General features: G+C 33.3%; 2 protein-coding genes across 12 annotated transcripts in view; one reads left to right on the top strand and one right to left on the bottom strand.

Annotated features, from left to right (window-relative positions):
- LOC108757736 (uncharacterized) overlaps nt 1-21,267 on the top strand; it is a 42,689-nt gene extending 21,422 nt beyond the window's left edge. The window contains exons 6-16 of one of the 11 annotated variants that reach the window (XM_018502256.1): nt 9,288-9,475; nt 9,844-9,931; nt 10,012-10,136; nt 10,324-10,453; nt 10,773-11,727; nt 12,436-12,542; nt 12,996-13,125; nt 13,205-13,279; nt 13,898-14,051; nt 18,617-19,615; nt 20,162-21,267. In XM_018502256.1, coding sequence (XP_018357758.1) covers nt 9,288-9,475; nt 9,844-9,931; nt 10,012-10,136; nt 10,324-10,453; nt 10,773-11,727; nt 12,436-12,542; nt 12,996-13,125; nt 13,205-13,279; nt 13,898-14,051; nt 18,617-19,615; nt 20,162-20,464 — 3,254 coding nt within the window. In that variant the 3' untranslated portion in view covers nt 20,465-21,267. Of the gene's footprint in view, nt 1-1,048; nt 1,376-1,629; nt 1,649-2,828; nt 3,159-3,688; nt 3,984-4,492; nt 4,688-8,807; nt 8,876-9,287; nt 9,476-9,843; nt 9,932-10,011; nt 10,137-10,323; nt 10,454-10,772; nt 11,728-12,435; nt 12,543-12,995; nt 13,126-13,204; nt 13,280-13,897; nt 16,250-18,616; nt 19,616-20,161 lie in introns of those variants that run through there. The other 10 variants (XM_018502263.1, XM_018502261.1, XM_018502260.1 and 7 more) reach the window with 10 other exon arrangements.
- The window catches only part of LOC108757738 (uncharacterized MFS-type transporter C09D4.1), a 71,125-nt gene extending 45,006 nt beyond the window's left edge, over nt 1-26,119 (bottom strand). Inside the window, exons 1-2 of the mRNA XM_018502269.1 lie at nt 25,859-26,119; nt 24,390-24,631 (exon numbers count right to left, since the gene is read on the bottom strand). The gene's annotated coding sequence lies outside the window, so the exon portion shown is untranslated. The remainder of the gene's footprint in view (nt 1-24,389; nt 24,632-25,858) is intronic.
- Nucleotides 26,120-26,222: the final 103 nt, after the last annotated feature.

Below are 26,222 nucleotides of genomic sequence, written 5' to 3'. Positions count from 1 at the left end.
GCTCCAATTCTCAGAGTAAGTCGTGTGGCTTCGCAAACTTAAGCTCGTGCGATATATCGTTAGTAATAATTGCACACTTTCATCCTTAAAGCTCCTTTGAGGAAACTAAAAAAATGTGAATGATCAACATCTTAAATAAAATAGATATTAAAATTCTACATTTTTCAGAATGACATATGACCAATATTAAAAGCATTTTGAAGAAAAGAAGCATTCATTAATGATTTTTACACATAAATTGTTAATATGTAAAATACTAATCAAATACCGCTAATTTAAAAATTAAATTATCATAAGAAGCAGATAAACACTCTAGGACAGTGTTTCTTCACCCGCTTTTTATACAATATCTTATTAAACATCTAACAAGAAAGTGTGTTCCTTTTCTTTCAATTTATTGACACTGATTTGTGTCAATATGCCAATTAGGCATATTAATTTGTGTTAATTTAATAAATATTATCTACTTATTAGTGATCGGCATACCTTGCATTGATTTTACACAACATATAAAGTTTAGAGATATATGACAACTTTGCCGAATATTCTTACCATAAAAAATATTTTATTGGAAATATATTTTAATGTAAAAAGTTTATTAAAAATTAAAGTATATAAAAAATAATAATGTGGTGCCAGAGGCCAGAGGACCGATTACAAACATCTGTGTAGCAGTTAAAGTGTTAAATATAATCGCGCGGATTAGAAGAAATTTGATTCTGAAATTGTTTCTATTGTAAAAAAAAATAAAAGCCATATAATATTCCTCGGACAAATGTTTTCTTCACTCTCCTTCTGCAGTATTCCGGGGATAATAGCAACGTGTCGAATTAGATTTGAACCGCGGAAGGATTACAAATTACCACAGGCCTAATTTCGAGGCTTTAAGCGACCGCGATTAAGCGTTAAACGCGCGCGCCGCGCGCGCAGAATGCGGGCCGCCGTGGTCCCACAAAGCGGGATCCAATCCGGCGGCGTGTGATTATCGTGATAGATGCGCATTCTCTCGCAAAAGCAACCAGACTCCCCACTATGAGGAAGCCATAGGTCGTACACATCGTGCACAGGTGGACGAGGACGAGCGACGACGACGGTGACGGCGACGGCGAGACGTGCGTGTCTCAGTCGTGAACGGGCGAGCGAGCGAGCGGTGCGAGTGCTCGCGTGTGAAATTCCGCGCGGCGCGCGATAGGACGAAATAAGAGGTAGACAGGATAGACGTGACGATAGAAGGAAACAAGGATACGCGAAACGTGAGGAATGTGACGTATGAAGCAACGTGAGAAAGGAACGACGAGACGTGTTTAACGGACGCATGACAGGAGATCTTTAACCTCGGATGATTATACGGTCGTTCGGCTTTGCTCACGGATCGGTATAAACATCGGTGACGGATCGATGAAAGCGTTGGCACGAGCCCTAGGAAATAACTGAATTGACAGAGATTGACAGGAGTCTATATTGTGAAATTGAATTTCTAATCTGGAGGAAGAGGGAAAGCACTCTTTGGCATCCTTTCCATTCCTTATAACTTCTTCGTAGAAAGAGAGAGAGAGAGAGAGAGAGAGAGAGAGAGTGTAAACAGAGAAAGAGAGAGAAAGAAACAAACCTATATATTTAATAGCGTCAAGTTAAAATTTCTCAATGTGTAGGTTCTAATTCTTAAAGTTTTTATAATTCTTATCTGTCGATTGCAGAAGTAATAAGATTTGAAAAGTATCAAACAATTATCAAACTTTTTTTGATTCATTCGAAAACCTAATTTAATTAAAATATTTATGTATATATAGGTTTAATTAGTTTAATTTTATTAAAAAATATTTACAAATTTATCCTTAAAGATCTCATTAAACATACAATTTTACAGAATGGATTCCTGTTACTTCATATTCGTACCATCACCTATTTGTTCAAAATATAAATAGAAAAACAGAAAATAGATAAAAATAGAAAAACAGAAAATAGATAAAAGTAAAAATCGCACGATGTCGTAATACTTAGCGATCAAATAATTGTATCGCATTGCTCAACTAAATAAGACAGATAAAATCGATTTATTGATCTCTTTAATGATTCGTGATCGATCGAAAAACACGCTCACAACTCGCGCGACGAGCTTTGTCGTTATACTAAAATATCAAGGCCGATGCTAATTACGGTGGCGCGATAAGAGATGATATCGGTCGAAGAAGTGAGACAGTTTAAATCTTCTCATATTCAAGAAATCGATTTAAAGGCCTTGAAGTCTGGACATTCACCGACACTTTTGATCTCGCACGCAATTATTCTCATAAATGACTTGGTTTTTGCATCACAAGTGCAAAAAAATTCTGTACATCGAAATCAAGTTAAAATAAGAGTATACAAGTTACTCTATTTATATACAAGCCGTTTTCACTCCCGATTATTTTTTTTCTTTGACAATCGAGTCTTGTATTCAATAATTAAAGCAAAATATTTACTCTAAAACATCTGATTGCTCGAGGGACAAAATTATTTCTTCGATTTCTGTCTTTTAATATAGAATCCATAATGTTTAGGAAATATAAATTCTGTTTATTATTTCAAGAATTCGTGCAAAACACATCACTAATTGAGCGATAAATAGCATTATTCGGCACAAATAATTGTTTTTTTATTTCGGTTATTAAGTATATATATTTTCTTTTAATCATTTGTCATGATCGCGTCAGCATTTTCAATCCATTTATTGCCGAAAAGAACACTATCAAAGAAATCCTTATCTTGTTCTTCTCTCACCAATTTTTGTTCGCAATTACGGACTATGTCTTTCTAAAAGACTTTCCTATTTGATATGCCATTGACTCATTTAATACACTTTTACAAGTAAAATATTTTGCTCTTATTCTTTATACATAAAGTAACGAAATCTAGGTTTCTAATAATAATAAGTGCTATCATATAGAAAGAAAGAATTTTTGCGTGTAAAAAAAAGACAGATAAGCCATTTATTGGCATTCTAGAACAAGCCTTCTACGAAAACAGAACATATAGCTAATAAAGCAAAAAGGAGGATAGTCTTATTGAGCTCTCGTTATCGTCACGCGTCTTTTATCAACTGCATGACACAACTCAACAAACGAGATACCTTTAAGCCGAGAAATCGTGACAACCTTCGACCAAGCGTATTTAACGTAGTCCGTTAAAATAATCTTTATGCAAACTTTATGTAAAAATGTCAAAATGAAATAGCCAATTTATGTTCCACTCGTGATAGACATTTTTAAAAGACGCGACGATGTTCCGCCCAATCGATTCGTGTACTATGCACGCCTGTATTGCAAAATATTTCACAGATGCCTATTATTTTTTCAATCACTTAGAGCATTTATTTCAAGAGCCGAAATCCCTGAAATATTTAATGCTGGAAGTAAAAATAATTCGCATCCTATTCCATATGAAATTTTTTACCTCTTCATCGAGAAATCTAAGATTAATAGTTAACAGAAACTAGACATGCGATAAACGCGCAGTAGATAAATATCCACTTTCTAAGTAATTGCAATATTCTTTTATTGAGTACTCGTAAAACTCACGTATTTTATTTCAAATATCACATGAAAGTACAAGTATCTGATTGATATTGGCCGTAAAATAAACTGAGCAATCTAAAAAAAAAAAAAGTGGAATAAAGTTATTACATAATACTTCCGTGTTAGGTGCGTCTTCTTGATATACGAAATAAAGTCATGCACGTTAGGAAAACATCGGAAAACGTAATATGCTCGATCATGATGTTTGTCGTATTTTGACCGCCGTCACCTTTACAAAAAGAAACATACTCGAAAGGATTCTTAAGTTTTATAAATGTTGACACCATCACGCTTCATTACTTCAACATTTGCTATGCAAATGAGAACTTAAAAACTGCACTAATGGAAAAAAAAACGGAAAAAAACTGACGCCATTACGCGCGTATAACAATATTCACGAAAGTCGTGTGCGTGCTATGTAAAAACAGGGTAATCATGATTAACCTTTTGACGATAATTTTATTCGCTCCGATTGTCTTCGATGCGATGAATAATACGTGTCATTGAGATACAGAATTAATTATTATAGTATAGATAAACGAAGTCTTCCAAATAGACACGAAAGATATTTTATGGCCTTCGAAATATGACAGTATTTTTTAAATTAGCCATAGAAATTAAAAAAAATACGTATCTCAATTACAGAGATAATAAATGATAAATGTTCTCTGTGATATGGAATGTGTGGAATATTCCTTTAGTATTTGAACTATTTTCATTACGAGTCCTCAGGGGGAACATCGTCATATTTTTCAAGAGATTAAGGCAAAGCAATTTACATTTTTCGAAATATTTATAAATTGCGAGTGACTCGGTAAGATCAGTCTAATTATTCTTATCAAAGATACCATACTCGCGAAGTAATGTCTAACGTAAACGCGCGTCAATTTCGTTGATAAATATATAATATGCCTACGTGATAAATGTGTCTGACTCAGTTCTAAAATTCAGCGAGAAATTGCCGCGGACAAAAAGGTTTAGAAAAAATAGGAGGGACAGAGAAACCGCATTAGCTGATAATACAATGTGAAAGGTGCAGTTAATGCAACTGCAGTCGGCTGAAGAGATGTTGACGTTGATCGGTGGCCTCATCGTTGTTTATTTCGTCTACATTCTGATTTCAAGGAAAAATGGTAAATATCTGTACTAAACCTAATGTTTATTTCTTTCAAATATACTCAGAATATTCTACTAAATTTTATAAAATTAGAGTAAAAAAAATGCTCGTATATTTTAAAAAATTAAATTGAACAACGTCGTAGTTTGTTTCGAGCTTATAATTAGAATAACTTAAATTAATATATTAGGTATTGAACTTAATTCCTGCCGCTTGCTTAATTTAAAATAATGTTCCACACCTTTAAAAAATTAAAAAAAAAATTTTTCTAATGTAATATGCTAAAAAGTGTATCAAACTTTTTAGTATATTACATTACAAAAATTTTTTTTTAGATTTTTTAAAGGTGTGGAACATTATTTTAAATTAAGCAAGCGGCAGGAATTAAGTTCAACACCTAATATATTAATATAAAAATATAAACATATTTAGAATATTATTTAGTATTTATATTTTTATGTTAATTATATTAATTTAAGTTATTCTAATTATAAGCTCGAAACAAGCCACGACATTGTTCAATTTAAATTCTATAAGTTTCTACAACTTTTATCATATATGTTTTAACCAAATTTTAATCCTATCCATCTCCTGCCTTATGTTTTATAAATATAGGTTTAAAAAGAAAAAATTAGTATATATAAAATTAAAAATATTAAAAATGATCAAAATAAAGTTAAATGAAATTAATTATAATTTTTTTCATGAGTATAAAAAATTACAACTAACTTCATTGAATTATTCAACACCAAAAATAATTACTCATATCATATATGTATATTTGGTCAATCTTTGCTGTCGTAACATTGTTTTATCAATATTGCAATGAAAATGTGTCGTATTAATGTACTATGATCTTTCCGCCGCAAATAGTTCCGATTTCTTATCTTCTTATCTCTAAGCAATCGCACGTAGAGAAACGATTAATAGCAATGGTCATCGCTGGTTTGCAATATAAAGAAAACATTAACCTGACATATAACATTATCGCATGTAGTATATCAATTATATTACTATTTTTAGAGCGAAAAATTAAATATGTACATGTATATCATAGAATAATATATTAGTGTAATAAAGGAGAATATACCTATATTAATTTTTTATCGTCTAAACGTAAAGCAATTTAATATTAACTATTTAGGAAGAAACACATTATTTCTCTTCTCCATAAATTGTCGTAAATAGAGAAACATCGCATTTATTCTACACATTTAATTATCTGTATCTTTATTTTCTGCAATAAATAGCAAATGATGAAAATTGTAGGAGAAAGAGATATTTAATATTTATTATTATTATTCCACACTTTTCACTTCTCCATATATATACATATATATGTACATATTCTATTTAATAGCATATTATATTCCACTTTCTTTTTTCAAACTGCGTGTTATTCCCACTGAGGCACTTCCAAACGAATTTTTGTTTCTCAATTATTGTATATTAGTAGTCCCAAATTTTCATATGAAAACGTGTCGTCGTTCACGCGACTCGCAATCCTTTCGCGAGATATCGCCGTTCTCTCCACGTAGAGAACTGGTCCAGTAACCTCATCTTGAGATCGTCAAGTGTGATCGACCATTTATAACATAGCAATCGACAGAAGACGAAAAAGAGGAAATGTCTTGGTGCAACGGTTTTACTACTTCCGTTATCCGGATTTTTACGCGGAAGATTCTCGCGCGCGCGCTATATTAAGGTGTCGCATTGAATGAACGTAGAATTTCTCCGGCAGGGTTTCCCACATAAAGCACACTCGTTACCGCATCAGATGCGGTTTTAACTACCAAATTATTCGCATATAAATGGGAAAATCTCTATCTGTAAACCAAATTTGTGTTGTACAGAGCATTATTCTAATAGCATAATAATTGACGCTGCGTCGTGAGAAAGCAGTCCTTTTAATTTTCTTAAATTCAAAGCTCGTAAAATAAAACAATAAACTTCGTTTGCTATTTTACGATTATTCCTAGTTGAAGTTAAATCTATTATAACGCGAGGAAAGTTGCACAGAGAGAATTAGCCCGCAGTAAGCCGGCAAAATAATGTGTCGGACAGAGAATTTATGCAGATCCTCGAGTCGCAAGACTCGATCCGTTCACGTGATTATAATTTAACATACAATTTATATATGGAAAAAATTTGTCAACGTAACCTTCAAGATCACTGACGCATAATAAATCAAAATTATTAACGTAGAATTCTTAGATGTTTTCTTCCATCTAATCGATCATAGTAGGAAGACTTGATTATCACGGATTAATTATGCGCAATTATTATTGCTGTATGTCACGCTACCGCGACAAGTCGTTCCATATAATCGTACGAGGAAAGCAAAAGATCGATGGAAGGCCGGTGACGGTGTTACTGATTTATCGCCATTAATAGATGTCGAGAGAGAAGGCAATTTAACTTGCTGAAGAAACTTCTTCAACATGCCGGCTAATAATACTAATGTTTTAAGGCGGTTGAATCGCGCGCAAAATACCTGCAGTCGGCCTTCACCTTCTACGGCGTGAGATCAAGGCTGAATGTGTCCTCGACAAGGTAGATCCTCGATTATGTGTATGCAAGAAGTGACTGTGTGAAACATGAGCGTTATACTAAGAGAAAGAAAAAGAAAGAGAAAGGAGGAAGAAAAAGAAAGAGGAGGACACGTCCGCGCACGCGATGTGTTTATTTGCAAACAATCCAGTGTTGCTTGAGGATTATTAACCATCTATATACAAGATCTCGCGAGCAATGAAAATGTGTATATCTTTCCAACAAAATATTCCTGACATTATATTGCAATGAATTTTTATAAATAAAAGATTATCTCACTGAAACTTGAAAAGTTCACATTCGAAAACAGAAAAATCGCTATTTTTACATTTTATTGATAATGGAAATTTTCCATGTATTTTGATCAAAAATTTTTCATGAATTTAGCACTTTCTTAAAAACCATGTGTAACTTTACTCAAAAATTTCAGCAATTATATTTGACATTCGAAATGATAAAAGCAGCTCTCTAAATTTTTTAGAGTGAAATCTTACTCCAAAAGAATTAAAATACTGTCACTATTGAAAAAGAATGAAACATTTTCACTTTTAAGTGTGACAGATTTTCATTCTTTTGGAGTGGAATTTCATTCCAAGAAATTTAGAGAAAAAATAAAACATTTCTTTCGAATTAATTTTTTCAGTTACGGATGAAAAGTTCCTATATAAGTTTTTACGAGATAAAATCTTTTTGCAATATATGGCATTAAGAAAATATTTATCTCTCAAGCCAAATTTTCAAAATTAAGGAAAACATTTTCTAAATATTCTGCTTTTAAAGATCAACTATTAAATTAAAAAGTAAATTAAAATTCACCTAACATTTTCATTCAAATCGATTAAGATAATACGAAAAATATGCAGAATCTAAAATTCTGAATTTTAAGACATTACGCTTAAGTAATTTAGAACCCTATAGAATTGAGACCACCGTTGGCGTCCAGAATCTCAGGTGAAAATCAGACGAAGTAAAAATTACGGACCTCGAGTTTCCCGCGGAAAGAGTTCAGGAGGTCGGTAAATTTCACCTGACGACCGCGATCCACGTCGGACAAGATACGTAAAAGATGAAGAGAGAGAAAGAGAAGGAGCGGAGAGACGGGATGAAGTCGCGAGAGTCGTCGACGAGAGGAGTGGCCGTAAGGATGCATCATCGGCAGCAAGGTCGCGTCGGAGAAATTACCGCGGAGAAGTGGCCGGCTGTATCGCCGTTATCTCTTGCCGTGACTCGATCATGCCAAAGAAAGTGCGGTGCAACTCGCGTTTATACTATACCCCGTTTTACTATAACCGTTCGCAAGGCGCTGGATCGTTCACGATAGAATGTCCGACAGTCACTCCGCGGATACCACGATCGATCCATGCAATCGCCAATCCATCGCGTATCGATAACACTCGGGGACCAGTGAGAGAACACGATGTAAAATAGTTCTAAAAAAAGATTATAGAAATTGCGATTTCTTAATCAGATGAAAATTTCATGTCCTCGAATAGAAGTGGTCTTACATTCTTGTGGACGTCTTATATCAATAATGTGAATATATATATATATATACATATATATATATATATAGCTTATAAGGATAAAACACATTGAGGAAAACATGATCTTCATTGCCTCATGGCTGAAGCCTTCGGTTAATTCATCGAAATCGGTACGCGTTTAAGCGTCTAATAATTATAAAAAAAAAATTCTTATGTTCCATTAATAAATTAAATTCAATCGTGGTTTACTTACTCTTCATTTTTTTAGTTCTAAAAATTAGAAAAATATAAATAAATTGTAAATATAAGTAAGTTGAACCGAGATTGAAGTTAATCTACATTGGTAAAAATAGACATTAAGATTTTAGTTTATTATAATCAGAGAGGAGTTGGTGAACGCGAGGGGGGGGATAGCAATGTTAAAAATATAATATTTGAATTTAACGGTACAACTGACGACTCGTAGAAGTACTTCTACGTCGCACTCATAGTATAATTGCAGATGCTATGACCAACAGAATATATTCTCATAATCAATCACCGCAACGTTGATATCGACAATTTTCCAACTTAATATTCCAGACAAACCATCTACGGATCCGCCAGCTATGGCGCATGCGGCGCTCAGAGAGATCGTCGAGAAAGCCGTCGAGGAAGCTCGGAAGTTGCCAGGATTAAATGCATCCGAAGACGCAGAGCAACCTCAAGAAGAACGCGCCGTCACGGATGATAGTTATGAGGATCTCCTCGCCACCGCGATACTCAATAAGGTTGTTTGAATGGTTGTTAAAATCTAAGAAAGATCTCCTCAATTAATTATGAAACAATATTGTCGAAGTATTTTAAATTAATGAAAATGAAATTTAAAAAATGTCATATTAAATTTTATATTTATAGTAAGAAATATATTTTTAAATTAATTATAAAGAGAAGAATTTCTTTCTATATTCTCTACATGAAATATTAATTAAAATTCATACTCTAATCAACTATAATTAAAAATTAAAATGTATGCGTTATATATTATTTCTATATTTGTAATTTGTTACTAATTAAAAATTCACATTCACTAATGAGAAGCGCTATGCTTAAATTAAACAAATCTTTAATTAAATCGAATTTATTATGCGCATTTTAGGTTATCGAAAAATATCAAAGAGAACGAGTTGACGGTAACAGCAACGTTCTACACGATACAAATTCGCCTAAAGCAAAATATACCGCAAGTACGTACAATTTACTTAACGTATTATCGCGCATGAAGCATGGAAAAGTCATATTTACGAAGATGATGCTCCTTTTTCAGACGACAGCAAGCATAGCCTTGAGGAAGATGTGGCGAGTTACGCGTCCGACCATCTCGAGTGCAACGGTGATCATAGTGCGTCGATCAGGAGGAATGAAGATCATCATAAACCGGTGTCCTTTACGGTACGGATGCCGATTACAATCACACTTATATATTCTCGCATATCGCAGTACAGAATCAAGTGCAATGAAAGATGAACGTGAAATTTGCATATCAAATTTAAATTCTTCAACGCAGCATAATCAATATAATAAAACATAAATTGTATATCATATGCTCTCTAAGGGAGGGAACTGAATCCTGTTACAGATGGAAGAAAGAATCGAGGAAGTAACCACAATCACGTCGGACGATGATGAACTTCGAGACAACGGCGCCTTGGAATTCGGTTGCAGCCGACGCGTACCGTTTCCAGAATACGGGATGGACATCATTGACCGTGAGTATCTCGACTTTCACTTTAAATGTCATTTACATATTTAAAAAGTACGCAGAATCGTCTATAAGTAAAATATCCTGTTGAATCATGCAATAAATATGTCAAAATTAATTAACTAAAATCTCGTTTGACTCACAATCGCTCTTAATTTAAAAATATATTTCAATATTCAGACAATTATCTAATCTTCTCCAATATTTTTTTCTCTTTTAAAAAAATGTAAAAAATAAAATATTTTATGCAATTGCTTCCGACATAAAGCAAACAACTTTGTAACATCGCACGTTACATAATTAATTATCTAAGTCTTTTATAATAGCTCCGCGAGAATTATCCTCGCCATCGCCGTCATCATCGTCAGATTCTTCAGATTTAAATCGCAACGAATATCCGCCAGTCAGGACGAAACGTCACGCCACTGGTCACACGATGGATATAGTCTCGCCAATCGAGTCTTGGGAGGATAATTGGTTATTTCAGAAGAAGAGGAACTCCCGATCGCAGCCAGACGCGGTTGCTATGTTAGTACCGAGCTCTAACGCATATTACAAGGCTCTGATTGGCGATCGGGATGCTGAGGACACGTCCGATTTATCCGAATGTTCCTCTACGAAATCTGACGAAGAGATCGAAAAGGAACTGATGGAGGCGATCAACAACGTGATTCCGAGAACTCCCAGGATCTCCGAAAGTGACGCGACAAATGATCAGATAGAAAATCATCAGGAAGGAACAAGCAAGACGCAATTCGAAAAAGACAAGATCGATACCTGTCAAGTGATTAAGAAAACTGAAAAGAATGCAACTGCTTGCGAGAGTTACGATGAAAAAAATGACGAGGAACACTTGAAGACTTCAGAAAAGAAAACAGCCAAACGTGAAGATGATAAAGAAAAACGAAATGAAAGTTCGTTTATGTCGATAACAGTAGCAAAGGGAGATAACGAAGCCAAAGAGAAGCCTAAAGATACGGTCGAATGCAGCAAAAAGATAACCGCGACCGCGGTGGAAAGTTCTATACAAAAGGAAGTAAAGATGAAATCTGAGAAATCGAGTGAGAGGAGCTATCGAGGGGAAAACGTCGCGGACGAAAATGAAGAACAACGAGAGAGCGAATATACCGAACATTACGACACCGCGATCCAGAGACATTTGGACAGTTTAACGAAGATTGAAGTTTGCTCTGGAGAGAGCGAGGCAATCGATGGAACGAGAAAAATGACGGATGAACAGCTTAGAAAATCAGAGACCAATTCAATCGAACAACCAAAAAGGTAGAAGTCTCGAAATATTTCTCTCTTTTCTTCTAATAAATAAAGTAAAAGAATAAAATTACAGTTTATGTTTTTTAAACTTATTTTAACTAACAATTACAAGATTCACACAAAAATATTATTAGGCACATCTAATTTGAATATCTTCTTTGCTTACTTGTGTTGAATATTTTTCGGTTAATTTTCACTTACTATTGTTGAATTTATATATATGTATGTATATTGTATATATATATATATGAAAGGTATTATTTAAATTTATATTTACCTGATTTCTATTCTTTAAATTTTCTTTTTTGAATTTTTATGTTTGCAAGGATAGATAATAAATATAGCATTAATCAAATATATTAAGTACTTATATTTTCTTCGTTTATCTTAAATTTTTTACCTATATTGTTATCTATTATTATAAGTTGAGTTCTTAAAACAAAGGATAATTGACAGCAAATGCCATAAATCAATTTTTTTTAGCTAAAACTTAAATGGTTAATAAGGTGCCTAATATTTTTGGCCAAGATTATATAAATGAAACGAAGGTTTCAAAAGAAACGCGTAGTAAGCGATAATAACAGTTTCAGTTTCGTATGCAACTCGGTATTATACATGGCGAGTATCATATCCTGAGTTTCATATAATTCTTTTCATAGTTTTGCGGCGCAGAGGCACGGTGTGTATCTTTCATAATTCTTTTTCGATTTTATGCAGTGAACATTCAGAAGCCGAAGTCCACCAATTGTCTTATGCAACAATCGACAAGAATCACGTCGACATGATAAGTGAAAATGATCCATTAAGCACCCCTCCACGACCAGGTAACTTTACTATTTGCGATGAATCTATATGCACCATAAGCAATAATCTCTTACATTCTTGAATTTGTAAAAAGGAACAAAACAGAAATTTTATTTTAGCTTTCTGATATATAAAATAATTTATTAATATTAAATATAAATTTTATATAAAGAACATGATAAACATATAGAAATTATTACGTAACATGTAATCGAATATGCGAGATTCCGAGAAAAAATTGTATGACTTCAAAGAATTATGTTATATAAAGTAGAAGATAACGATAGCGTTTAAATCTATTTCTTTGAAGTATAAAAAGCAAAAAATCTTAATAAACGCCTCTTAAAAAAATTTTCAATATAATAAAACACGAGAAGATTCATGAATATGTAATGAAATATTCATGCAGTGTCATGCATACATATCATGATGAGCACATTGCCAATATGACGGTGAATAAATGTATCGGACAGGCACAATAGCGGAACGCGAGCACAAAAAATGGGAAAACGCTCCACCGATCGAAAACAATCCCTACAGCGAGGAGAGCATACGAAAGCGATGTTTGGAAAGACAATATTCGAGAAATTCGGATATTTCAGGGTAAGAGAAATTACATAAAAAATTTTGCGAATATCACTGTAGACACGAAGCTCTCAGCTCGATTTTTTACTTTGTTCAGAGCCCATTACGAGTTAACAAAACTGAACGAAGTGAGTCTGGAGACACTGACACCTGGTCGACCGGACATCAAACGGTAACTTTTGTTAATTTTTCTGAAAGCTATATAAGAGAAATAATTAAACGCTATATTAAAAAATCAAGCGAATTAATTTCTTTTACTAACATTTTTACATTAAAGTTTTTGCTAAAGTTTACTTAAAATATCAATTTATACGAAAAACAGACATAAAAAAAAGAATTACATGGAGAGAAATGAGTTTGTTAGAGCAAAAAATAACTTGTTACGTGATGATTTGGTGGGAAAACAGATTGATAAGTTACGGTTGCGAATCATTTTTCATTATTCATCGATGTAACAAACAATACAGCGATACAAATCACAAGTATATTCAAGTATATTTATTGTAAGTATAAAATATAAATAATATACTGCTAGTATAACTTACAATGTCAGAAACAACAAATATAACGACTAGCATTAGTCTCCATGATATAGAAGAATTATCTAACAAGAAATCAAAAATAATAAATCATTCATTTTGCCATACTAACACATTTGTTGTCACTATATTTATAAATCAAATTGTTACAGATACTGGTGGCTTATTAAATTAATAAAATTTTTTCTTTCTGTACGATCATTTTCCATTATAAAGCTCCGTGATACTAATGATCCAATTTTTCTGTATAGATTCGGCAGGGATTACTATATCAACCAATCGAAGGTAGCCAGTGGAGAACGACAAGAACGGACCAGATCGGCGATGTCCTCGATGTCGAGTAGACCCAGCAGCTCGCTGTCCCAGCAATCGAGCTGCGCCGACGATGAACAACACGAACGACAGGTGAGTCATGACGAGCTCAAGCAATTTGAGGCAGCTTCGCTGCGCGACAGTATTCCTAGACGATGCTGCCGCGATCCCCTCGCCAGTCCACACTTCGCGATCAACCCTCTCTTACATCTGGAGTCCGCGAGCGATCAATTGCACCACGATGACGGCGAGCGAGTCGAGACTCTCGTAGGAAACGATGTTCGAATAATATGCCCCGAAAAAAAAGAAGGCAAGAAAGGAGACGCGAGGGATGATCGAGGATCTAAGAATTTCGAGGAGTCGAATGTAGGAGCTATTTTTGAAGAGGACAGCTACGTCCTGGCGCAGAGCCTGAAGGTCAACTCTCCGAAATCAGTATCGATGAACTGGAATCGATCTTGGGACAATCACCAAAGCGAGGAACCGATAGTACCGCGGTACGATATTCGTGCAGAATCGCCGGGCGATCGAGACGATCACGACTCCGGAATGTGCTCCATCGGATCTCGCGACTCGGAGAGCAGCGAACGCGATCGCTGGCGACAGTTGTTTCGGTCGACGGATAATCCCCATGGTAGTGGGCAAATATCTTCGGTCGGCGGCAGGAGATTTTGGACCACCGGCGGATACAAGTACCACACATTCGGTGGCATCAGGATCCGACCGAAGAAAGCGGAGAATCCCGACGACGACCTCGAAGATGAATCTACCTCCCCGGAGGATCCGTTCGAGGATCGCAGTCCGGAATTTGCAAAATTGAAGTTTCAAACCTTTGGCGGAATTAAGAGAAGCAGGAAGATCGACAGTAGAAGAATTCCGAACTACAGAAGGATCCGATTGAGGCCGATCCTGCCAGAAGTTACATCTGTCGTTCCCGGTTGCGATCTTATTAAGAAAGAAGGATCGATGAATCTCAAATTGTATTCTAATTTCTCAGGAAATTGCGATCAGCCAACAAATTGGAATCGTTCCGTAAGTTTGGAAGGATTCGCTAGTTTTGAGCACTCGACGAGCTCCACTTTCGAAGAGAGCGACTGGCAGGATGAGAAAAATGACATCACGAATAATCGGATATCCGTGGGATACCCACAAATTGGACGCAGTAGAAATCGGACAAGCACTTCCAGAACTAACTCCATGACAAAACGCAAGACTTTGATTCGTAAGAACATAAATTCGTCTCCCCTCTGGTCCTTGCCGAATGAGGACGATGAGTGGCAGGATGAGATCGATTGTGTTTCCGACGAAATTATAATGAACAAGTTCCTAAAGGATGTCTCGAGGAGGCGGAAAGCGAGCGTATTCAACAATGACAATATCGTAGCGCGAGGAAGAGAAAGATCTGGAAGGCGTCGAGAAATTCTTGAAAACGATAACAGCGAAAAGTTAGAGAAATCGATAAACAGAAATACTAAAAGAGATCTAAAAAATTCAAAGGAATCTCAAAAAGAAGAAAATGATCATAATAAAACACAATGCAAGAAGTTGTATGTGAGAAGTTTGAGTGACATCACGATATGGTGATGATAAAGAGAAAGGCTGACTTCAAAATGAAATAAAAATCGATGTCTCGAAATGAAAGAATGTACACGATATTAATAATCATGACGTTATTGCCATAAAGAAGTATCGTGAGAAGTATAGAGTTATATACTTCAACTGAAATAATCTTAGGATGTCTTTGCCATATTATATCTCAAAACAAATTCTTATTTTATTTTTGTAAAATTCTTATCACGATTGATGAGAAAAGTTGGGGGACAATACACTTCAAAATGAATTGGTTATTATGGAATCCATTGTATCAAAACTCAAATGAAGAAATTATGAGATTCTACTTCGAAACAATGCGAATCTTAGAAATTCAGAATGCGAGCTGCAGTGCGATAATTGGTGGATCCAGCTAACGATTGTAAAAAAATTATTAAGAATAATTTATAGTTATAATATTATATGTGGTTGATGTATATTTTTTTTTGATGTTATAATGTACCTGAGAAAATGCGAATGCATTCGTGCCAATATCGTATCGCTCCGTGGCTATATTCTTTGAGATAAGAATATCATGGCGCAATGCGCTAATTTATTATGTTATATACAGGATTAACGATTGAAAGTGCATATTTATAATAGTTGCAAGTGGCTAATAAATACGGGTGTATAAAAATCTGAGCTTTCATCACGATATGCCGACCTTCCGCTCCTAAACAGATTTCTTATTTAGATGTTCATTTTTTATTATTATGTTTATAGATAATTCTTAATTTAAAACGATAAACTAATATAATTCCTAATTATTAACGCAAAACTAATATAAATTTGTAATAATTAACTTAATAATCAGAATTAATATTTACATTACCCGTTCAAACATAAAAAATATTACACAAAATAATCTCATTAAAAGATATTTAAAGAATATATATATAATTATCTACTTACTTAAATATTACTTGTGAAAAAAATATCTATCTATATATATATATATATATATATATATATATGATTCCAGATTTTTTCATGAAAATTGTATTTGATAGTTAAATAGATACAAAATAGTTGAAATCCTAGAAAATAAGACATTTATCTAACACGGACAATTCTGTATATGTATATATCTCATATTGAATTGAAAATCTCAACTATTAAATTAATTTAATTGAGCAGTCAAAAATTTATATCCTTTGCATGCAACATACAGGTGATGGTTACTACTTGATATTAATAACATATAAGAATTATTGCGCAGCAATTCACAAATTGTATGATTCTATTTTAGATTCCTTTAGTATCAAATATTAAAAAATATTTAAATTGCACATTATTTATAGTATATTATTACATATGTCTTTAATTTTCTTTTCATTTTTTCTCGCATATATTTAAAGATATAACACGAGATTTAAATTATATTTTCATTTTTTCAATGTAATGAAAAATCACGATTATCGACGTGAATGAATTATTTTAGAAAATTGTGTTATAAAACCTAACCAACTTCATTGCCTCAGAAGTTGTAATGTAAATGATAATTATGTATTACAATATTAATACCATACTTCAACATTATCAAACGAATAGATTATTGTACGAAATAGATTTACGTCTTTGTATTCTGCATTGTATAGTTTTCATGCAATTGAAGACACTTGTTAAAAAATGTTTCGAAAGAAAAAAATCGAGTTTGTCCGCAAGCATTAACTATGACGCATATACAAATTTCATTGCTGTACATTTTTAAAGTAAAGATGTAAATCCAAGACATCTTCAACTGACAATCCGAGTTATTTACTACTGGAAATGCACGCATCACACTTGCACAAATTGCACATAGAATGCGATCTAATTTGCATCTACACATTCTCGATGTATCTCGTATACTACTCGCGTTAACACAATGGAATCGATTCCGCAATTACGAACTACGAAAGAGAATATTTTAATCGGTAAGTACCACCTATATACAGCGTATGTAATGACTAACAAATAATCGTATTTATATATATATACGCTCGAAATGTAAATCCTAATATTTTTCGCAATTTTTTGTTGCCATACCCTCCTAAACCCCAATAATCATACAGCAATTAATATGTACATTATTCATATTATTTGTAAAATTTTATGTATTTAATAAATATTCTTTAAAACTAAAAAGTTAGAAGTAATAATCCGTAATTAATCCGTACTAACATATTTTATACATTATTCATAAGTTTCACCATCAAAAATAATGCTTCACTGCAGTATTAATCATGATAGATGAATGCTACTTATATATAATCATATTAACAAATAATATTGCATAATATTAATTTACAACGTATAAAGATTACATAATACATTAATAAAAAGGTTTTTTGAACGTATTAATAGAAACAGCTTATTCTTAATTTGCAAAAGCAAATGCATGAGTATGCTTAAAACATATTAGTCCATGCTGCTATTCTTCTAAATTTTTTATGTAAATAAGAAATGTCTAAAACTTCGATATTCTCTAATGTAGCGCGTAAATTGTTATACTCTTCTCTAACACTCAAGTTCGAAAATTTTTTCATCAAAATTTACATATTTGCGTACAATTTACATATTCCATATTAATATCGAGAATTTAAACTTGATCTTAAATACAAAAAAGAACAGAAAAAATTTCATCCGTTAATAAAATCGCGACTGGTATGTATTGAGCAAAAAAGTGTCCATATGATTAATAATTATTGTCATTTACTTCTTTCAAAATCGATAATATTACAGATCATGTAAAAATCGTACTAACCATAATATTAAAAAAATTTTTACTTACGATATCACTATTAATATTATTATAGCGTTAAATATTAAATTTATGTTAAGAATATTGTCATTTATATTAAAAATATTACAAATATTACAGACAATAATATTAATCGTATGATAGTTTCACAAGAGAGAAAAAGAAAGGTAAAAGGAAAAGGAACAGGAATTTTGTAACTTGCAGCATGCAAGAGAAAGTAAAAAAAAAAGAATAACAAACATTCAACATACAACACAAATTACGCAGTTTTCGAATGAATCCTACATTAGATCGGTAACATCAGTCGATTCTTCATATGTTCCAGGAAGAACGACTACCTATGTCTAAAGAGACCGACGATAGTATTTCGATCCTGCAAGAAGACAAAGATATGATGCCGGCCTCATGGTGCCAGAACAACGTCGAAATAATTAGTTTCGAAACGAATAATTACGCCATAAATTCGCGTACTCCCGTCGATTGTCAGAAAGTCAAAAGCGAGAAAGACACGCCTGATGAAACGACATGCAAGGACCGCCAACAAACGGACGACATTCTGGAGAATCAGAGAAAAAACAACAAAAATGAGATTAATGCCAAGCTTAATAATCAGGAGCAAAGTATTGAGGATGAACACAAGAATGATAAGGAGCGAAAAGTTCGGAAGATCGACTTGAAAGCGTACGGTTTCGAGAATGAGTTTTCGGATAAGAAGTCTCAACAAATCCGCCAACAAAGAATGGTGAATAGACTGGACCTGAGCTCTTTCGGTTATCAAAACGGCCTGCGTCGCGCTCACTCCAATAATCAATTGGACCAACCGATGCGGAACAACGACAAATCAAATCTGACTAAACATGAATATAAAGAATATCTGATCGACACGCCGAGATCATTCGGCTGCAAGGATTTCGCAAGGAGTTCAAGGGGACTCAACGAGCTGCGGGACGAAGTCGAGGAGGTAAATTCGCAGCTAATATCCGCCAAATCGATGCCAAATGTCGCTGAAGACGTATGCTATCATGCGAATCCGGTTTACGTGAACGACGCACAGGATGAACTGACCGCCATAAATCTACTGGATCTCGTGAAGGAACGCGAGGTGATCATTGAGGATGACATTTCACTGCTAAACGATTACGATGAAATCTCGTCCGACGTCGAAAGATCTTTCGAGGATATATATATTATGACCAAGGCTCAGTCTCGGGAGACGAATGAAGAATTGCAGATGATGCCCTCAGTGAAAAGACTCGCGGAAGCGTTTGGCAAGCGACAGACTTCCGAAAAGACTGCCGTGCCCGCGAAAGTATACAGAGCTTTGGTAATTAACGAAATACCCATTTCAGTTAGATTTCAGTTTAGTCTCGGATCGATATCGAATTTCGATGCTTTTGTTCGGAGCAAGAATGATATGCATCCATAATTTATAAAAATAAAAGATATACATAGACAAATAACTAAATAGATGAATTTATTTAGAAACAGAAAAATGAGTAGTAAATGTCTACAAGTAAAATATTTACCAGAATTTTCAAAATTTGAATGACTACAAATTCAAATGAAAAAGACTTATGAACTATAACCTGTAGACTTCACTCTTGCTCTGAATATTTAATTTATTGCATAAATTTGTCAGTCACAGTAAATAATTAAACTAAATTATAGTACACTCCCAAAAATTATAACGTCATATATTTGACAGATTAATAATATTTATTTGAATAATATTATTCATGATACAAATATTTATGAATATTTCTATTTTTAGCATCAGAAGTTTTAGAATTAATATAGAGCATTTTTAAAAATAGGCGTCATACATCAGTACAATTTGTATATTGGATCAAATCGATTCTCTGTCTCGCAGGTGGCGAAAGTAGATGATGCCAAGGATAGATCGGCCACTCCTGAAGTACAGATAGTTGAAACGCCCAGGCAGATGCACAGTTTGACAGCCAGATCTCTTTCGAGGGAATTTCGGGAGGGTTTACGTCAAATGCCCGGAAAACTGACGTCGCTACCAGTCAGTCGGTCATTAATAGAAGAGCGACCTACAAATCGAACAGAAATCGTGCGATCGAAACAAGAGAGCAACGACATCGCCGTGATCTCACCCGGCAAGCTCAAATCGAACATAATATTTTGGGAGCAAATGCAGAAAAGAAGTTAAACAGTATTTTCTCATGAATTCTTAATAATCGTTGCAGTATTTACAAGACAGAACGAAAAGTTACGGTCGCGAAATAAATTTTGTATATTATACGTATATGAAAAACAGAGATTGGAAATTGCGCGATTGAAAATATTTATATCGCTAAGAAAACTATGGCTTAGTACGAATTTATACGATAAAATCAAATCAAGAAGTTAACTCGAAGAAATATATAACTAAATAGTGTAAATATAATTATTGTGGGGTTTAATGGCAAACAGCAGTTACTAAAATTACGGCGATAAATCGCTTTCAGTCAAAATAGGATTTATCGTCGATTTCGCAATTCATCAATTTTGTATATTTGTAAATGATTTTTGTGTACGTAGGATTTTGCTCAGTTTTGAACTGAATGAAAATGTGGAATTATGCAAACTTCACACAAAGTCAAGTCAAATGTCACATTTTAGAAACGGTATTTATAAGAAAATATTAATTGCTACTTAATTAAGAGTTAAGTAATTCGCATTCATAAAGTTGCCAACGTTGCTATCCTTGCGAGCGGCAAGGGTGTGTTAATGTCTGCATCAAAACATAGTTCCTTAGGCCGGTCGCACACGTTCAAGTAAACTTGCACAAGTGGTTCGCGCAAGCATACCTGTGCAAGTTTACTTGAACGTGTGTGGTCGGCCTTAGCGTAAATTAATTTTGAGACGTTGTAATGTTAACATGATAGGATAATTTTTTCGCTGCAAAAGCGATAACAGGAAGATAGCTTTACATAGAAGTGTAATGAAATTCGTGCCAAATGGCATCGCGACACGATATGTTGATAGCCAAAGAAAGCATTCGAGCACATCGTGTTCGAGATGAGAGACCAGGTTAACCCTTTCTGCCCTGATTTATATTACAGGAGCGTTTTTAATTATAAAAAAAATTATTCTTAAGTTTAAAAAAATTATTGAAAAAAATAAAAACGAATTTTCTAAAAATGTGTACATATTAACTTTTTTGCAAAATTGAAAGGAATGTAGTTATTACAATCACGTTGTGCTACAAAGAGCCAAAAAAAAAGAGTTAACCCAACGCGTTGCCAATCGAGGGAAATAATTATTTCATAACGTAGATAATTTAAGATTTTGCGAGCGTTTTGTATATTATTACAAATACAAAAATATATTCATGTAATTAAATAAATTATCAAGGAAGAAATAATATTATTTTTGATTATTACCCGTAACTAATGTGACGAAAGTAACGATTTCAAATTGAATCATTTTTTTAAATTTACTGATAAAGTTTCGGCGATTTAGTCCGTATAAGTAATAAATAAAAACATCAATAAATTTATCAGCAAATAATAATAATTCATTATCAATTTCGTGTAACCAATCAAATATGAAATGTACTTACTCTTCGTAGCATGATTGATTAAACCTTGTGGCACGATTAATGATTGACACTACGTGATATTCTCTCTTTACATAACATTCCCAATATTAATCACACGATACATTGCAACAAAAGAGGAAATACGGAAAAAGTACGATCGCACGAAGTGATAATTTGCCCAGCATTTCTTACAAATTTATCTAATGGATGAAATTTAATGGGAAGTTTTTAAATCGCCGATGTATATAAAATATCAAATTTTAATTATCAGTTGATAAATATCAAAAAATATAATTAAGGACAGGTGAGATTAATTGGAAATTAACTTATTAATTAAACAAAACGCGATGATATATGATCCAAAGTTTTGAAATTTGCATTCGCTGCGAGCACATCTCGAGGAACAATAATTAAGATACGCGAACTATGCGGAGCGACACGTGCCACGTACTACCGGTCCGTTTGATTGTTGTGCAAATGATAGCGCGTCGACCTTGCGTACAAGCAACAGACTATTGACCGAGCGTCGCACAGCCTAGCCCCAATTCTAGGAAATGACGCGGTAATCTATAAATAATGAAAATGGTCTATCCTCGTTACAACTTATTATTAACATGCATTTATTGGTAATAGTACGCGTGTCTTCGAGCGCATTACTTACCGCAACGATTATTTTCTGCAAATACAGTCCCTGGGCTACATTATTATGACCACCTTATCTTTTTGCACTCTTTTCTATTTGTTGTCTTAGAAACCTTCATCCTTTTAGCTATTTCCCGCTGAGAAATATCACCAGCATCTAATAATCCCTTCATCATACCTATTTTTATAGGCGAAATTTTGCTTTTCTTATCCATTCTTTAAAAATAAAACAAATCAAACATGCATGCCCAAAGCAGATACAAAACATTAAAAAACATGCAAAATAAATATAAATTGTTGTTAGACATGTTAATAAAGCATAAATAAATAAGTTAAACATAAGTTATTATTTAACCTACCGTTATATTTTATTAATATTAACAATTTACGTCACGAGACAAAGTGTTCTAAATAGAGATTATATGTAACTTCAGCATGGTTAAACAGTTGACACATGTCAAAATAGCGATCTATGTTACAGTTGCATGCGCAGTAATTTAAAAAACAGTATTGCCACATGAAATACAAATCTTTCTACCACTTTTTATAAAAATTTGCCAACTTATAAAAATATTGTAAAATTCAGCAGTGGTCATAATAATGTGGCCAGGGACTGTATATGTATCTCACACTAATTTAAATTTTTATTAATCACAATTAATTAATTCCCACAATCCATAATTTTATCAACCAAGCTAATTTATCAAATAAATATTACGCATAATTTGAAACAGAAATAAATGCAATATAACGGACGAAATCAGAATATTATAAATTATTAATTAATTTCGATATACACGAGTGATAAATTTTTTAAAATAAATAACTAAAGTCGGAATCTCTTACATTACGCTTTAAAATTTTTGTCCCTTAAAATTAAATCGCTTCAAAGCGCGGGATAACATAAAATACATAAATCATAGAATAAAGTAATAATATTAATTAACACGCCCTTCCATTTCAAGATTGATTTACGCGTACAAAATTACGAGTGTATCATTTAATTTTCATTTTCAGGCAGTTCCAATTCCAATTAAATGTACGCACCATTTAATTAATCTCGTGATGTGAGGTGAATTTTTAGTTGAAATGCGTAATTAAAGGTTGTGAAAGTTAATCATATTTTTTGGTCGTTAGCTAAACTGATACCGGACGAACTGTCATCGAGTTGCAACGCGTTTAATTAGAGAGTATAGTGATAATAATTAAAGAACTCTATTTTAACATGTATTTATTAATCGCAATAATTAGTCATTTATCAACTGCGTAATATAAATTCGATAATTATTTATGTACAAAATTCAGAATAGAATTTTATTCATCGCACGTAATATTCGAAATATTTGTAAAAAATTAGAGTACATAAAAATATATAAAATATATACATATATATTTTATATATATAATAAATATATATATATATTTAAAAAATAAAGTTATTAATTAAGAATTGTTTTGAAATCTTACGTGAATTATAGATTATCTAACGGGTTTAAAAGCGTGAATTTTATGTAATACTACTGATTTTCTTTGATCGTTTGTAACTCGAAAATAATCGAAACTTTTCATAAGAAAATTTTCGATTTTAATTATAATGCTCTTAGAAAATTGAAGATATTCTGTATATTAAAAATAAATCGTAAAATAGAACATGCAAGAATCTAATACAGATTGCAAGTCGGAAAAGAAATTAAGAAATGTAAATCGATGCGTGTGAAAATATTTTAAGGGAGATAAAGAAATTTAATACATTAATAATATCGATATCAAAATATAATGTTATTTTATATGAATTAAATAATCGTCGTTGTGACTGTGTTAATTATGTCCATAACATTCCAGATTGACATCGAAAAAAAAATAAAGGACATAAACGTTTATAAATATTGCTTAAAATAAAAGTACTCACATTAATGGCCTTCTCAATAATAACACTCAATGCGTCGAATCCTAATTTTCCATTAGCTTCCTTTTGAATACCAGAGCGAAAAGTTCAACGTGAATAACATGAATAACCAATCCGCCTTGCGTAATATTCCTTGCGTCGTAATACGTATAATCTGGATGGCGTACGGTAGTAAATCGCACGAACTTGTTTGAAATTTCGTAGATAATGCCATCCTCCTAATTCCATGTTATACAACGTGTCATCTACATGAATCAATTAAATTGTCTCATTTAGTATTTTCTTCGCAAACGGAAGTTTTGACGGAAAGTTAAATTTTATTCGCATTAACATAACTTATATCGCATTTTTAAATCACGAGGAAGCTAAAATTATTCACTATAAATTTACTATAAATATCGGTTATCTAATATGTGTCAATATTTAGAATATTTCGCAATTAATAGTACAACTGTAAACATAAAGATTAAGATTATAAATATCCGAGTAATGTAATGTTTAATTTATCCAAAATAATTATTATCCAAAACAATTATTTGGCACTGTCAGCACCGCAGTCAATATGATGGCAAAAATTTAATCCAGCTAGCAATTCAGTTGGAAAATCATTGTGTTGCCAGATTTTAGACTTAAAAGTAGAACAAAAAAAAAGGACATTTAAATTGTAATACAAAATAAGTTATATATATTTATAAACACGAGAGAGAGAGAGAGAGAGAGAGAGAGAGAGAGAGAGAGGAGTAAAAGAAAAAGAATACATTAAAAAATCCTAAAAACATAAAAACATGTATTTAATATTAGCAAAAAACTAATCACTAAATCATTATTAATTTACTATGTACTCGATAGAAAATTTGAAAATTATTATTATTATATTATATTAAAGCCGTTTAACAATGTGCAAGATGGTCTTAATTTCTGGTCTCTTTCTCCCTCTTTCTTTCTCTCTCAAAATGACAATGAAAATTTAAAGTACTCCTTGGACACGCTGAATATCCGGCCAAACATTCCCGGACGCTTTAAAAAACAGAATAGGTCCAGAAAAAACCGAACGTCTGGATAACGATCATGTAACTTTTTCCCTGAGGCGGAAATATGACAAGTGAAAATTTTTTGTACGATGTGTGTGTATATGTACGTCCATACAAAAATATAAAAATTTTTACTCTTTACGTTTTCGCTCTAAAGAAAAAGTTACATGTTCGCTACCCTCTCTATATTCATTCTACCCGGAATAATGCACGTCCCAGGAAGTTTATCGGAAAAAAACAGACCACAGATTTCACTGTTTTGCCTTTCGCGAGAAGAAATAAAGTCCCGATATTCGAATATTCGAATCGACTTTCGATTTCACCGCGTGTTTCACCTAACCTAACCGACTACGAACATATTTCTCCCCCGAGATTCGCGAGAACATCGAAATGTCATGGATCATCCCGACATTTTTTGGGATGAAAATAGAGAGAACTCACATTCAATACCGATATTTTCACCGCCGTCTTCCTCGACGACCACGTCTCGCGCGTATTTGGCAATGTGCCGCGCCTTCAGCCACTGCATTATAGACACAGAATCCACCGTCATGACGCAAGTTATGTTAGTCGTCGATCGTTTTGCATTGTCAACTGCTTCGACGAGACAACGGTCTTCACGACCGTGGGCATAAACGGACGCGACATGATGTTTATTCTTCGCCCGCGTCGTTTACGCGCCCGAATCTGTCACAATCTATCGTTCGCACTTGTCAAACACCGCCATAATAACACACTCCACTGCACTGGACTGCACTTCCGGTCCCGGCCTTCCAAGTTCCATTTCCGTGTGTTCCGTCGGGCG

This window comes from Trachymyrmex cornetzi, unplaced genomic scaffold (assembly GCF_001594075.2).
Source record: "Trachymyrmex cornetzi isolate Tcor2-1 unplaced genomic scaffold, Tcor1.1 scaffold147, whole genome shotgun sequence".
NCBI lineage: Eukaryota > Metazoa > Arthropoda > Insecta > Hymenoptera > Formicidae > Trachymyrmex > Trachymyrmex cornetzi.
The sequence above is the reverse complement of the archived record's forward strand: the minus strand, read 5'-3'. Positions and strand labels throughout refer to the sequence as shown.